At 52.6% G+C, this 13997-nt stretch overlaps 1 protein-coding gene across 12 annotated transcripts in view; it reads right to left on the reverse strand.

Moving 5' to 3' along the window:
* The window catches only part of SMG6 (SMG6 nonsense mediated mRNA decay factor), a 262938-nt gene that overhangs the window by 13291 nt on the left and 235650 nt on the right, over positions 1-13997 (reverse strand). For 10 of the 12 annotated variants that reach the window (XM_002718880.5, XM_008270916.4, XM_051824499.2 and 7 more), the window contains 2 exons: positions 10043-10219; positions 5970-6116 (listed from right to left, as the gene is read on the reverse strand). In XM_002718880.5, coding sequence (XP_002718926.1) covers positions 5970-6116; positions 10043-10219 — 324 coding nt within the window. Of the gene's footprint in view, positions 1-5969; positions 6117-10042; positions 10220-13997 lie in introns of those variants that run through there. The other 2 variants (XM_051824498.2, XR_007911238.2) reach the window with 2 other exon arrangements.

Genomic DNA, 13997 nt, shown 5'->3' on the forward strand with positions numbered 1-13997 from the left:
CACAGCACTTAATATACAGTTGCCTTCTTTCTTAAAATTATGACCACTTGTTTGCTGTTCTTGCTTTATGAGGACTGATTTTCAAAGTACACTGTCAGGTGCTCAAGAATGGGAAAATCGGCTGCTTTCCTTGTAGTTTCTTTTATAGTATCTAGCATAGCACTCAACATACCACATAGGCTCAGAGTTGAAAGGCACTGTAAAGATAATCTGAAGGATTTTAACCAGTAAATCTTGTTCTGAAAAAGCCAAAGAGGTTAAGCGTGACATCTCTGAGCTGGCTCCAAGCAGCAGCCTAAGGGGGTTTTAGGCCATAGTCTGAGCACTCCATCGGAGGATGGAACTCCATGAATGTTGCTGGAGTCAGGGAGGTAGCAGCAGCTGAAGCACTTGGACCCAGGAACAGTGCGTGCAGAGAAACTGGAGCCGGCCTGGGTGGGGTGGGTGGCTGCCTGGCTCCGCAGGCTGTGCTTTCCTGCCCTGGCGTGAACGTGCCCCTGGCCTGGTAGTGTGCTGGCTCCCACCCTGCCTCCGACAGCTAGGAGCCAGGGCTGAGTGTCTGCCTTCCGCTAGCTTCCATACAGGTGTGGGGGGCTCTGTGCATACCCCATTGTTCCACAATGTCCTCCCCCCCCAGCTGGGTGACAGTGTGAATGGACTGCAGCTATATTTAGAGTGAAACTCCTGGGGCCACCACAAAGGAGTGACTGCATCTTCAGGAGGGTGGGTGGGCGGGAAGGGGACAGGGGAGCAAGGCTATTTTCAGAACACATGTCATTGCTGGCTACAGAGCAAGACTGTGGCCATAATGCGGAGGGAAACAATAGCTGTGGCCAGAGGAAGAGCCTGTTATGTTTCAGGTGGGATGTTTGCAACTGCTCAGGAAACCTGACCCCGCCCGACAGCAGCACAAATCACAGCAAAGCCTCATGCAGGCAGTGAGGCGGCAGGGGATTCACAGGGCCAGGGCCAGTAAGAGGTGCCAAGAGGCCACGCCTCATGCCTGGAGGAGGATTTTCAGTGACCGCTTTGCCCTGGAGGCCTGGTTAGGAATGAAACACTTCTGACCAATTCCCAGACAAATCATGTACCCGGTGCTGGTCTCTGGACATCTCCCAAGAATGGCAATGGGAATGAAAAGAACTCAGGAGGAGAGCAAGGTGGGCAGAACCAGCCCACTAGGAGGAGCTGTCTCTGGCAACCAGGCCAAAGCCTGGGCTGAGCCCTAGAGTGGGGCCTCAAAGCCGCGGGTGGGAGGACTTGGCGCCCCCAGCATCCAGGGGCCTGCCTGGGTGCTGCAACTCCAGCTGCACGGGCCCCGAGAGCTCCCCACACCCCTTTTCTGACCTCCAGTCGGCCCCACTCACCAGCCTCTGTGCAACGCCGGAAGCTGGGAGGGACAGGCTGTGGAGGGAGGCCAGGCCTCACCTCCCCCTATTCCTACAGATGAGCTTAGGCCCAGGGGTCTAGGTGGGAGCAGGGAAGTGGGGGCGTGGCTACAACCCCAGATCTCACTTGGACTTTATGGCTATCATGGGGGCCAAGAGGATTTTTTTTCAACCCTATCTTCATATCCCCTTCCCAAAACATGTGTGGTTCCTGTTTGCTGCATCTGTAAAAGGCGCTGGGAGCTGGGGACTTGCCTTACACCTCTCGGTTAGCACCCTGGAGACTGGTGGAGTTCGGAGCAGTGTAATTTACAGCCCATCTCTCCGATCTTAATTCACTCGATGCTCCTTTCTTCCTTATTGTATTAGTGTGACCCAGGTACCTGCCAACAATAATGGCCTCTCTAGCTAGAAGCCTCTCCCCCACTCCCAGGACAATTTATACCTTTTCCTTGGGATTTTCCCCCCCTTAAATTAAACAAAAAGAGGAAAAATAAGAAAAGGTTAACATGGGTTTGGAGCACTGAAGCCCCCGTGGTTCTGGGCAGGGAGCCAATGGCCCGAGGGCACACACATGTGTGTGCTCTCCCAGAAGGGCCTTCACCGGCCCTGTTTTACAGCCACCTCGGCACAGACTCCAGGGTTCACGCATATGGCCAGACAGATGTGTCTGGCTTACGTTCAAGGCTGGAAAATGAAGAATTATGGAAGTGAAGGGCCCCGGGCATTAAAGGGGGGGGGGAGGGAAGGGGGGAATTTTTCCTCTGCTGAGAAATCCTCCTGTGGCTGTGAGGCTGGAGGAAGGAGGCTGACAGGAGGCAGGGCCGCCAGCAGTGGTGCATGTGGGGCCTGTTCTTAAAGGGGCCACAGCAACTCATGCTCTGCTGGTCAACAGCAGGCCCTCAAGGCCAGGGTTGGAGCAGCTTTCTCTGAACCGAGCTGATGGGAAGAAGGGGGCACTGGAGGTCAGGGCTTATGGACGATCTCTAATTTTCAAGGCACTGCTTGTTGCCAGAGGGGTAGAGCTGAACATGGTGCTCCAGACAGGGACTGCACCATGTACTCTGACAACATCTTGTCTTTCCTTTTTGCACAACACCATCCACACCTCCAATCAGTTGTTTAAAAAGAATGGCTTTGGGCCAGTGCTGTGGTGTAGCTGGTTAACCTGCTGCCTGCAATGCCAGCATCCTAAATGGGCAGAGTCCTGGCTGCTCCACTTCTGATCCAGCTCCCTGCTAATGCACCTGAGAAAGCAATGGAAGATGGCCCAAGTGCTTTCCCCTGTCACCTGCCCCTCCTACCCATGTGGGAGACCTGGATGAAGCTCCTGGCGTTAGTTTGGCCCAGTCCTAGTCACTGTGGCCATTTGGAGAGTGAACCAGGGGATGGAAGATCTCTCTATCTCCTTCTAACTCTCTGAAACTGCCTCAAAAAAAAAAAAAAAAAAAAATGAAAAGATTGGCTTCTCCACTACACAGTAAATGCTCAGCATCACTTGCTAAACTGAGTTGAAGACATGGTCCCTGATTCCAAGACAGTTCACAGTACAGAGGGGAAACGAGTCCAGAAATAACTGTAATATGAGACATGATAGCAGTTCCACCCGTGAGGTATAAATCAATGCTATAGCAAAGCTGAGCAGAGATGAATTCCTCCTAGGGGGAATCAGGGAAGGCTTCACTGGGGAGATGGGGTTTCATCTGGGGATAGAAGGAGGAACAGAATTTCAACAGGTAACAGGAAATGTGGGGGAGAAAAAAGGTACTCTGGTTTGAAGAACAGTACTGAGGAAGGCCCGAGGGTGGTGAAGGGCAAAGGGTATCTAGGGATAGTAAGAGGCAAGTTAGTGTGTTGTCCAGGCAGGAAGGCCTTAGTGTCTGGACAGGCACTTTCAGGCACTGTCATTCATTCTGAGGCTTTGTGACAGCTCTAATGGGCAGGTGTTATCACCACTTCCATTTTACAGATGAGGAATCCAGCTCAGGGAAGTTAAACTTTGTCTGATATCACATAGCTAGCAGGGGATAGCAGGTGCAGTAGTGGTAGAAGTAGTTGGAAATACAGAGTGGGAACAGACCAGAAAGCCTTAAATGCCATAAGAAGGATTTAGACTTTATTCTACTAGCCAAGCAAAGGTACTGATGATCTCCAGGCAGAGGAGTGGCTGTTTTGGGAAGAAAATGATGCACTGGAAAGTTTGCTGGGCAAGCTATGGACTACACAGCTCTGGGAAGGGCAGGTGCCATTCACAGACTACGCAGCAAGTGCAGCCCTATAGCTGTGTAATGCAGAGGCCTTGCTGCTACAATTCAAGCACACAGCAGTGGCAGCAATGGCATCACAGGAGGGGAGGAAATGAGTAAACAGACAGGATTTGGTAAACTGGATGCAAGGCTGGAGTTTAAGATGTTGCCCTAGTTGGTACCATCTATTAAGTCACTAAATCAATATCTGCTGAGCAACAACTCAACTTGCTGAGCCTAAGTAATGGGAAGGAAGGAGATTAAAAAAAAAAAAAAAGAAAAAGAAAAAAGAAAAAAAAAAAGAATGAACCAAAGAAAAATGGTGGTGAGAAGCCTAGAGTGGTCCAGTCAGCAGAGAGAAGCCAAGAGGTTATTAGTTTGTGCTAAGGGAAGTTGGAGGAAGGGGGCTTCAGGGCCCAAAGATACAGGGATGTCAACTATGACAGGGAATGAGGTTTGATAAAGGCAGGCCCTGGGTGATTTCTTCTTTTCCAAATGTTTGTTTATTTTCATCTACTTGAAGTGGGGAGGGAGAGAGACAAAGAGGGAGGAAGGGAGGCAGAGATATCATCTATCTCCTGGTTCACTCCCCAAATGGCTAAAACTCCATCTGGGTCTCCAATGTGGGTGGCAGGGGCCCGAGTAATTGCACCATCACCAGTGCCTCAACAGGATGTATTAGCAGGAAGAGGATCTGGGACTTGAACTGGTTTTCAATATGGAATATGGGCATCTCAAGCAGTGGCTTAATCTGCTGCACCACAATGCCAGTCCCTGCTGGTGATCTGACACAGCACTTTTGTATAACTGCTGGGTTGCAAGTCAAGAAACACGGGTGGTGAGAAGAGACTGGACTTTAGGAGGACTGATGGTGAGGGAGAGAAGAGCCACAGGGCAGGAAGAATATGAGCTGAAGGAGGAGCTGTACTGAGGACTGAGGCAGCCGTCACTCTACAAGAGACGAGTTGGGGCCGGTGCCGCAGCTCACTAGGCTAATCCTCTGCTTGTGGCGCCGGCACCCCGGGTTCTAGTCCTGGTCGGGGCGCCGGATTCCGTCCTGGTTGCTCCTCTTCCAGGCCAGCTCTCTGCTGTGGCCTGGGAAGGCAGTGGAGGATGGCCCAAGTCCTTGGGCCCTGTACCCCATGGGAGACTAGGAGAAGCACCTGGCTCCTGGCTTCGGATCAGCACGGTGCGCCAGCTACAGCACGCCGGCTGCAGCAGCCATTGTGGGGGTGAACCAACAGAAAAGGAAGACCTTTCTCTCTGTCTCTCCCTCTCACTGACCACTCAGCCTGTCAAAAAACAAATAAATTAATTAATTAATTAAAAAAAAAAAAACAACAAGAGACGAGTTGGCAGAGGTATGTATTGTGCACTGGATTCCAAGGGCAGTGAGGATGTGAATGCATCTAAAGAATGACACATCCCAAGTGATCTTGGTTCCCCTTCCCAGAAGGAGCGATTAGGCTAATATCAGATACCACCACCTATGGAGCGCATACAACGTGCTATGCATTGTGCTCAACACTACACAGGCACAGAAGCAGGTGCTGTCTCCACTTACACGTTACAGATGAGGAAGCTGGCTCTGAGGAGTTACTTGTCCAATGGCACAAAGCTAGTTAAATGGGGCCTGGACTGCAATCAGGCCTGCCCTACCACATGCACAAGGAGAGGGGGCCACAGAGGGGTCTGGAAACAGACATCCCTAAGCAGCTGAGCACCACGGCTTTCTGCTTCCTCATGCAGTTAGTCTTTATATGCGGCTGCATGACTGGCTCTTCCCTGAAGCCCAGATAAGGGAGATTGAGTTTACTGTGCAAGGGGACGGACCTAGCATAGCCATAAAGGAAACCTGCTGGACTTGAAGCTGTGAGTCCACCAGAGGGCTAATGGTGGTGAAGCAAGTGCACGGAGAGTGCACACTGCCCTGTCTAGAGGGGGTTCTGCCATCACACTGGGAATCCAGTTAAGTAGATTGTGGTTGGGGCCTCCTCTCCCCCTGAGAATTCATGGCCTCTCCATGAGAACAATTCAGGGGAACTTTGAAATCCCTGAACTGTATGAGAGGCTTGTAGTGTGGTGTGCATTTACAGATCTTCACTGTGGCAGGAGCTGTCATCAGAGGCTCTGCCTGCTCCTGGGGCCCAGGATGAGGGCGCCCACAGGCATCAAACATGCTCCCAGAATTGAGCTGGGAGTAAGAAAACTGGCAGGCAGCGCGAGACAGCACATTGTGAGACCCTGCCTGAGAGCGTCCTAACTCAGCTCCCCCATGTCCTGTACAGCCACCACCTCAGTGGGAACCACACCACCCTCTGCAGCCAGGCCCTACCTGGATCTTTTCTTGGCGACGTTGCTGCTCGGCTATTTTCCTGGCCAGAGCCAGCTTCTTGGCTCGAAGTTCCCTGATGTCATCCTCGCCTCCGCTGCCTTCAGCCTCCGAGTCTTCCTCAAAGTCTTCAATCACCACGTCCTCCTCCTTCAGGTGGTAAAGACAAGCAAAAGGGGAGACTGTAAGCCCACAGCACATATTGAGCCCCCTACCCCGTGCTGACTGGGAACATTCTTTGCAAAGGGTCCTACTGTCCCTGAGGGGCTGAAGGGGATTTGAGAGATGTTCCCCTTCCCCAGTTGCTCCCCTTCACACCCCAGGCTGCTTCTTAAGAGGCACAATCACACATACACAGTTGCAGGCCTGTCTCACTCTCTTGGTTCACCCTTGCACATACTCACAAAGCCAAATATTGGGCCTGTTTGCAACATGAAATCACAAATGATTCAAGGGGGAAAGGACAGACAGAGTTAAACCATTCAATTTAAATCTAATTCACACTAATGATCTGATAGCAATCAACTCTGGCCAACAGCTGGGAGTTGGGCGTGGAAGCGCCCTTGCCCCAGACAGCATCAGGGAGCAGATGCTGTAGCTCAGCAGACATTGCCCTGCTTTCTTTTCAAGACCACAGCCTGATGGTGTGGGGGCTGCTGGGCCCCACTGCAGGAATTCACATACTCCAGCCTTGCTCAGCCGCCCACCCAGAGCCTGGGCAGGGTAGTGAGTGGCTGGCAAGTGTAAGGAGCCTCCTGCCAGGTTGGTGGAGCAGTCCCCAGGGACGGCACCGCCCTACTTGCAGCCTTGGCTCTCAGCAGCCATCACTCCCCGGGTGGTCCCAGACTCTATTCCTCACTCTCTCACTTTTGGCCTTGGTCAGTAGAGAACATGCAGCTGCCCCAGAGAACTTCCTGTGGGGGACAGCATGGGTACACAGGGAGTGAAACAGCAGGAGAAGATTCCTGGGTTTCTAATTGGATAACAATGATGACAACAGCTACCATTCATGGAGTGTTTATTGTCGGTCAGGTAGTGAGCTAAGCATTTCTCATGTATGGACTCATTTTATTCTCACAATGGCCTGTGAAATAGGCTCTGTGGCATAGAGAGTAAAGCCAGCGCCTGCAGTGCTGGCATCCCAGGGTGCTGGTTTGAGTCCCGGCTGCTCCACTTCTGATCCAGCTCTCTGCTATGGCCTGGGAAAGCAGCAGAAGATGGCCCAAGTTCTTGGGCCCCTGCACCCATGTGGGAGACCCAGAAAAAGCTCCTGGCTCCTGGTTTGGATCAGCCCAGCTCTGGCTGTTGTGGCCATTTGGGGAGTGAACCAGCAGATGAAAGATCTCTCTCTCTGCCTCTCTGTAACTCTACCTTTCAAATAAATAAATACATCTTTAAAAAAAAAAATGTAGGTGCTGTTATCACATCTATTTTATCAATAATCAAACTGAGGTTTAGAACAGACAAGCTGCTTAAGGTCACTTAGCTAGTGAGTGGAAGAATGGATTCAAAATGCAGGGCAGCCTGACTTCAAAGTCTGTGCTCTCAACAAACACACTGGGCAAACCCACGGAGCTCAGATCCTGAATCCAGAGAAAGCCTAGGTCTGGCCTCAGTGGCTCAGCTTTGACAGACCTGCCCGCTCCTCTCCCCAACTATCCACCTTCATGACAGTATCTGGACGGATTCTCTTGGGTTGAAGGTGGTTAGGGAAATGTGTGGGTGGGGAGGTGATACAAGTGCTTTGTCTCAAGAGAATACAAGGATGGGAAGATAGGTGTTTCAGTGGCATCTCCAAGGAGCTACACCCTGTTAGGTTCATGACAAGAGATTTTCTGAAGCGAGAACTCCCCAGACCTCTCCCAGGAAGCTTAAGTGACTCAGGCTTGCAGCCTGAGGAGAGAGGAAATCTGAGGATGGGGCCACAACTGCTGCTGTCCCAAGAGGCCTCAGGGGTCTGGGGCTCTGCCCACAGTCATCCTTGCTAGACACCATGCGTGCTGCAGTGTCACAGGGCTCACCTCCAGAGAGGCCCAGGTGACGGAGAAGAGGAAGGCTCTCTGTATATCACTTCTCTGTTTGTGGGGTTAACCTGGAGGCAGTGAGAGGAATGGGATGCCTGCTTAGCCCATGGCGGAACATTGCCTCTGCCTACTCTGAACAGGGTACACAGGGTTATCATGGGGCTTGAATGAGGTCAAAGGAGGGTCAGAGAAGCTTGTCTGAGGTTCGCTCAGCTCTCACAGCAAACGAGGAAGTGCTGGGTTATGAAATTACACAGACCAGGGTAAGTAGGGTTTCCCAGGGGCCACTAACCTACAGGGACACAGGAGGCTCGTGGGAAAAGGAAGAAGTGGGCAGCCTGGTGTGGGTCACAACCTCTGTCTGGTCAAAAAGCCTCAGAAGGAAGGAGAGTGTGGCACAGCCAAGATCTGGACTAGAGAGCTAGCGTGCTCTTGTCAAAGTGGAGGGGCCTCCTTGGCTCTGATGCTGCTGCCTTCTCTCTGGGCCTCACTTGCCTGAGTTTCCTGCTGCTGGCTCCACTGGCCAGAACACATTTCTTATTACAGCAAGCCTGGCAAGCTGGCCTTGCTCATTCTCCACGGCCTGCCTCAGCCCTGTAGTATGGGTGAGATATCGGACTGAGGCTGGCCCCACCCCGTGCTTCCCGCACAGTACCCAGAGCTCAGTGGCACTGTTCTCCTCGCCTGACGTCTGGACACCAAGATGGCTTTGGCAACCCCACCGTCTCCTCCCACACTGACAGCTCATTCTTTCCCGTTGTTCCCTGCCCAGGTTTCATGGGGAGAGTCTGGAATCATGGGCTCAGCTTTATCCCTGGAACCACCTCTCTCCTGGAAGCTGAGCCCTGTGTCATCAGGGTGGAGTGGGTTCTCCAGCTATTCTAATGAAGCCAGTCCAAGACTCGGCTGCTCTGAAGACTGTTCCGAAGGTGGCCACTCTATCACTGCTTCAGATCCCAAACGACAGCTTCCAGCTGACATCTGGCTTCCCTGGCCTGGTGCTGATTTCATCCCTGCACCCCGCCCTGCTCCACCGGGCGCTTGAGACTGCTGCGGGCCAAATGACTGGGTTGGCCTATGGGTGACCTGGCCTCTGGCTAGAATTGCTTCCGTCCCTTCCCTCCATCCCACCTAAGGCTCCTCTGTCTTGAACATTGTGGGGGTAAAGAGTGAACCTTCAGGCAAAGGTGAGGTGTGTGTACACCCACACCCAGACACACAGCAGGGCATCTGGCAGCGATACTAAATGCATACACATTCTGACACCATCACACACTCACACTTGCTCAGAACCACACATAGCAAGGCAGTCAATGGTGGTGTTCACTTAGACTGACACACACACCCAGCTCATGCACACCCACATCAACAGTCACCTCCAGAAAAGACACATTATGTAGATGGCAAGGCAATTGCTAGTGGGATTTTGCAGGGGTGGGTACACGGGCTTGCACGCTCACACACATGCGTGTGTGTGCGTGTGCACACACACACAGTCTGGAGTGAAACAAGGGCTACAGGAACAACCAAGGGCAAACAAACAAGAGGAGAATTCCTTAATCACATCAGGATGTGCAGGAGGGAGGGAGGGAACAAGGGAGGGAGAGTAGGCCGGGGGAGGGGGTGATTTTCCACACGGGGCCAGCAATGTCAGTTCTTCCTGTACGTGTGCTGGAGGCTGGAGTTCAGGCCTGTGCTGCACTGAGCTCCACACATCTATAAACTTGATCCTCAGCCTGAACCCTAACACCCCCCTCTCTTTCCTAAGCCTCCAGAGCTGCACATTATTAAACTCTCTTTCTTTCTTTCCCTCCCTTCTCCTCCAATGCAACATTAAAAAGAAGCATCTGGAACTCGTAGCAGAGTGAGATGAAGGTACTGGGGTGGACTGGCAGGAAGGGGCACCACAGAGCGCACTCTTGAGAGGCTGGTTGGTCACGTTAACACAGACACTGCTCTTAGTGGTTATAAATAACCCGGAGTAGAAGCCGAAGCCATGGGCGGGGGAGGGGAGCCTTCCCTCTGCCACAGCGGGCTCTTCCCGCATAGTACCTCATCTTCCAGTTGTTTTCCCTCTTGGCTTCCCATTTCCTTTCCCATGGTGTCTGGGACGGGTGCCACTGACACATATTTTCCACCCTTGAATGCCAGCAGAGGCTCTTCTTGTCCACAAAGGGCTTCCAGAAAATACTTCAGCACTGTGACCCTTTTGCAGTCGGCTGCAATAACCTACAGGGCAAGAGGGAGACAAGAAAAACAGCATTTTCTGAAACAGAAGATGAAGATGAGAGACGCTGTTGGCTGAGGGGCATAAAGAAGTATGTCACAGTTACTGGACGAGGGAGGTGGAGTGGGAGTGGGAGTGAGGGGGTGTGCATGTGTGCTGTAGTGAGGGCCAAAGTCGGCTCAACCAAAGACGTTGTCACAGACTCTCCTCAGGTCATCCCTGGGGCAGCAGACAACCCCAGGACCAATGCCAGGTACCCCTGGGATTTTGTCTTTCTTTTACCAAAGTCCTGATATAAAGAAAGAATAAATGAAATTCTTCTAAGTTTGGTCTGTAATCAACAGAAAGAGTAGGGTGCAAAAACTGGGTCCCACAGAATGCAGCCACGAGTGCCTCTGGCTCAGCTTCTTTCTCCCCAGACGGCCAAAAGGAGAACTTTCAGCCCAAGTGCAAAATGAATGATGAGGGCTTTCTTGGCTGCTCCATGTCAGCCAGATCACGCTGGGCTTCCCCTGACAGGTTCCTGCCCCACCTAAGAGCTTCTCATGCTCTAGAGACTGGGGCCAGGCAGGAAACCATCAGGAGCAGGGAGACAGGCAGAACAGGTGGTGGGTGTTTGGCCAAGCTCTGCTTCTTCAGGATCCACATCGACGGCTCTCATGTGCCCATGCTGGCACATAGACCAGTGCTGAGGCCGTGGGACTGATTCAGCATCTCAAGCAAGCGTCACATTTTAAGTGTCTCGGATGAAGTGCCCACAGTCACCCAGTCTGGGATCCTCCTTTGAGACCAGAAACACATACCCCCCAACCTCCAAACCAGCTGTCTTTGCTTATACCCGTTACCACCCTTGTCCATTCGTGTCCTCTTTCTGACCTCAGAGACTGCTCCTCGCTGCAGCAGGGTACTCACCAACAGAGGGGGGCCCTGGCTGACCTGCAGTCAGGAAGCTAAAGGCCATTCCACAAGGGAAACCCATAGCAGCGGTCACATGTGCCCCCAGGGCTTTGCCTCGGAGACTCCAGCCCAGAGAGCACCTTGCCGCTGCTGCCCTTCACATGCCTCCTCATTTCTGAATGTGGAAGGGACTTTCGGCACTACACAGGGAAGGACTCGTGGAGACCTTTTCTGCTCACCGTCTTACAGGTGCTTGTGCAATCTCCCTCATCTGGACAGTCACCGCTCTGGTGGATAGGACCACAGAGACTACATGGAACCACTCTCATACTTCACTGGCAAGAGCTGTTAGGGCACATCCAGGCACAGAGTAGAGACTGGGAGGCACAGGGAAGCTCAGAGGGGCAGCACAGGGAGTGGGTGCAGCAGGCATGACCCATGTCCTTTGCCACTCTCACTCACCAAGCTCCCATTCCTTCACTGCCCAAGGGTGGTCCCCATTGCCTTTACCGCTCTAGGCCAGAACTCTGAGGCTGAGCCCTTGACCACCAGCACCTGAGAGGGTGACCTGAAAAGCTCCAGGCTACCCAGAAGAGGTGTAGGACACAGCGATCCTCTGGAGCTTAGGGCACCTGGTCCTGGGGTCACCTCCTTGAAGAAGGAAGGAAGCTCGCTTTGGGCCAGGGCAGGTAACCATGGCTCCATTGCGTGTGTTCAAACATGTGATGAGGAAGGCTAGAAATACAGAAGCAGGGGCTACAAGGCATTAAAGAACAGAGCTGAAATGAGTAATGGCCTGGCAGGCAGCACGCACAGTGGCCTCCCTGCATCCCCAGCCTCTCACTTGCAGAGGAAACTTCTGCATTTCCACAAGACTGCCAGTTTCCTCTCTGTGGTCTAATTTTAACCACCTTGTCGTTACAGTGTGTGTCAGCCACCTGACCCCACTATGACCTCTGACCTTATGCCCCAGCTACTGCTTGCACTATGGAGAATTATGTAATGGGTCCAGGACTTTCCTTTCTGGTGTGAGGCTGCTGCCACTGAATGGAGAGGAGGTGGGGGCGAGGAATGGGAAGAGGATTGAGGAAAAGCTTGCGATGGTCCCTGGCCTTGTCTGGCTGGTGAGCACAGGCAACCCTGCGCAGCGTGCAGCAGAAACCTGCCTGGAGAGAAGGGGGTCACCTGGGGGTGCACTGACAGGGGCGAGGGGGCACTGCTGCTGGCAGGGCACGGCCGGTGGCTTGTTGATTGGCTCGGGAAGAGTGTGATGCCAGGCCAAGGAGAAAGGCCACATGTGTGGACGTGGGACTCCTGCCGCTGGGGATTTCCAGGGCACAGAGGGACCCAGGGATGCAGACACCCTGAGCCTGCTCATGGACCAGCCCTAGACATTCAGTAGGGATTGTCTGCCACACAGACATGCAAGCAAGAAAAGCTTCTTCCTTCTTGGTTTTCATTTCATGCCATTCAGAGGGAACCTGGTTTCCTTTGGGACTTGGCCATTTTTCCTTTCCCTAGGGCCAGGACACCCCTGGCTGATTTGCAAAAGGGCTCTAATCCACTGAGGGGCCTAAGCTGGTGCTAAGAAGTCTGAAAAGGATTCTGTTTGGAGAAAGCAAAGCCATCCGGTCTTTGGGAGGTGCTATCTGTCCTTTGTAACCCAACTAGCAGGGAGAACAGCCAAGGCCATACACAATCTCTTAGGTTTCTAAAATGTATTATGAGAGGAAGAAATGTGGCGTTCAAACTGGGGAAACTGAGAGGCAGGATGTCCAGGGCATACCCAGGGGCCCAGAGAAACCTCTGTCTCCAGTCTGCTGGCCTGTCTGTGACAGCATTCTGTCTTAAGGTGGCAGGAATAAGCCCAGCGAGAAGACCTCAGCCTCTCTTGTTCCTGGAGGTCCACAGGAGGCTGATGGGAATATTCTCCTTCACAAGGCCTCCAGCATTTGAGGGGAAAAAACCCAAAAAACAGTTTAAATAAGGTTAATAAGGGCCATCACGATGGAAAAAGTATTTTAAAGCTTCTATGAAAAGCGGATTCCAGGATTATCTCTGCTTGGCCAAGGAAGACTCCCTGGTAGGAGAAGGGTTAAAGCTAGGCTCCCTGTAGGAGGGGAAAGAGTCCAGATGAAGTCTGTGACATAATCCCCACAGTAACTGTTCATGAGCACATTTTTCCATTCTGTATCAATGAAAAGCAGAGAATGCAAGTAGCATGTACATGGCAGCTCCAGGGGAGCCAGGCTCCCCAGCACAAGAGCGAGGCAGCAGAAGCACCCTCACCGGGCTCTAACAGAGGGGGCTAAAGTGCAGCTGCACAGGGGGTGAAAGGGCTGCTGACCAGGGAACACCCTGGGGAACCTGAGAACCTTCTCATTGGCCAGTCCCCCTCCCGAGGGAGACTCACGGCATAGGAGATTATCTAGAAGTCCAAAGTTCATGGGCAGAATGTCTCACATGAATCATTCCAATCAGCTTTCAAAAGAATACTAGGGCTTTAGGTCAGGAAAGTGTGGAAAGAAAGGTACCCAAAGAAAACCCCATCCCCTTCCCCTAAAGCCCATTGGAGGCAGCTTGCCCCACCAGTGGGAACTGAAACCTCTAGCTTCAGGACTCCAGCTATCACCCTGATCGGTCCACACGCAAGGAGCCAAGCAGAAAGGAAAACTGAAAGTGCGATGTGGAGTGGCGACCTGGGGGCCCTGCCTGCCTCAGGCTCAGCTCCTTAGAAAGTCTGTGAGCCAGTACCAGGTGAGTGGGGGCTGGAGCTAAGGAGAAGGTTAAGACCCAAATGAATGCAGGATGAAACCCCTAGGTAGCCGGCGCCGTGGCTCAATAGGCTAATCCTCCACCTTGCGGCGCCGGCACACCGGGTTC

Source organism: Oryctolagus cuniculus, chromosome 17 (genome assembly GCF_964237555.1).
Source record: "Oryctolagus cuniculus chromosome 17, mOryCun1.1, whole genome shotgun sequence".
NCBI classification, from domain to species: Eukaryota; Metazoa; Chordata; class Mammalia; order Lagomorpha; family Leporidae; genus Oryctolagus; species Oryctolagus cuniculus.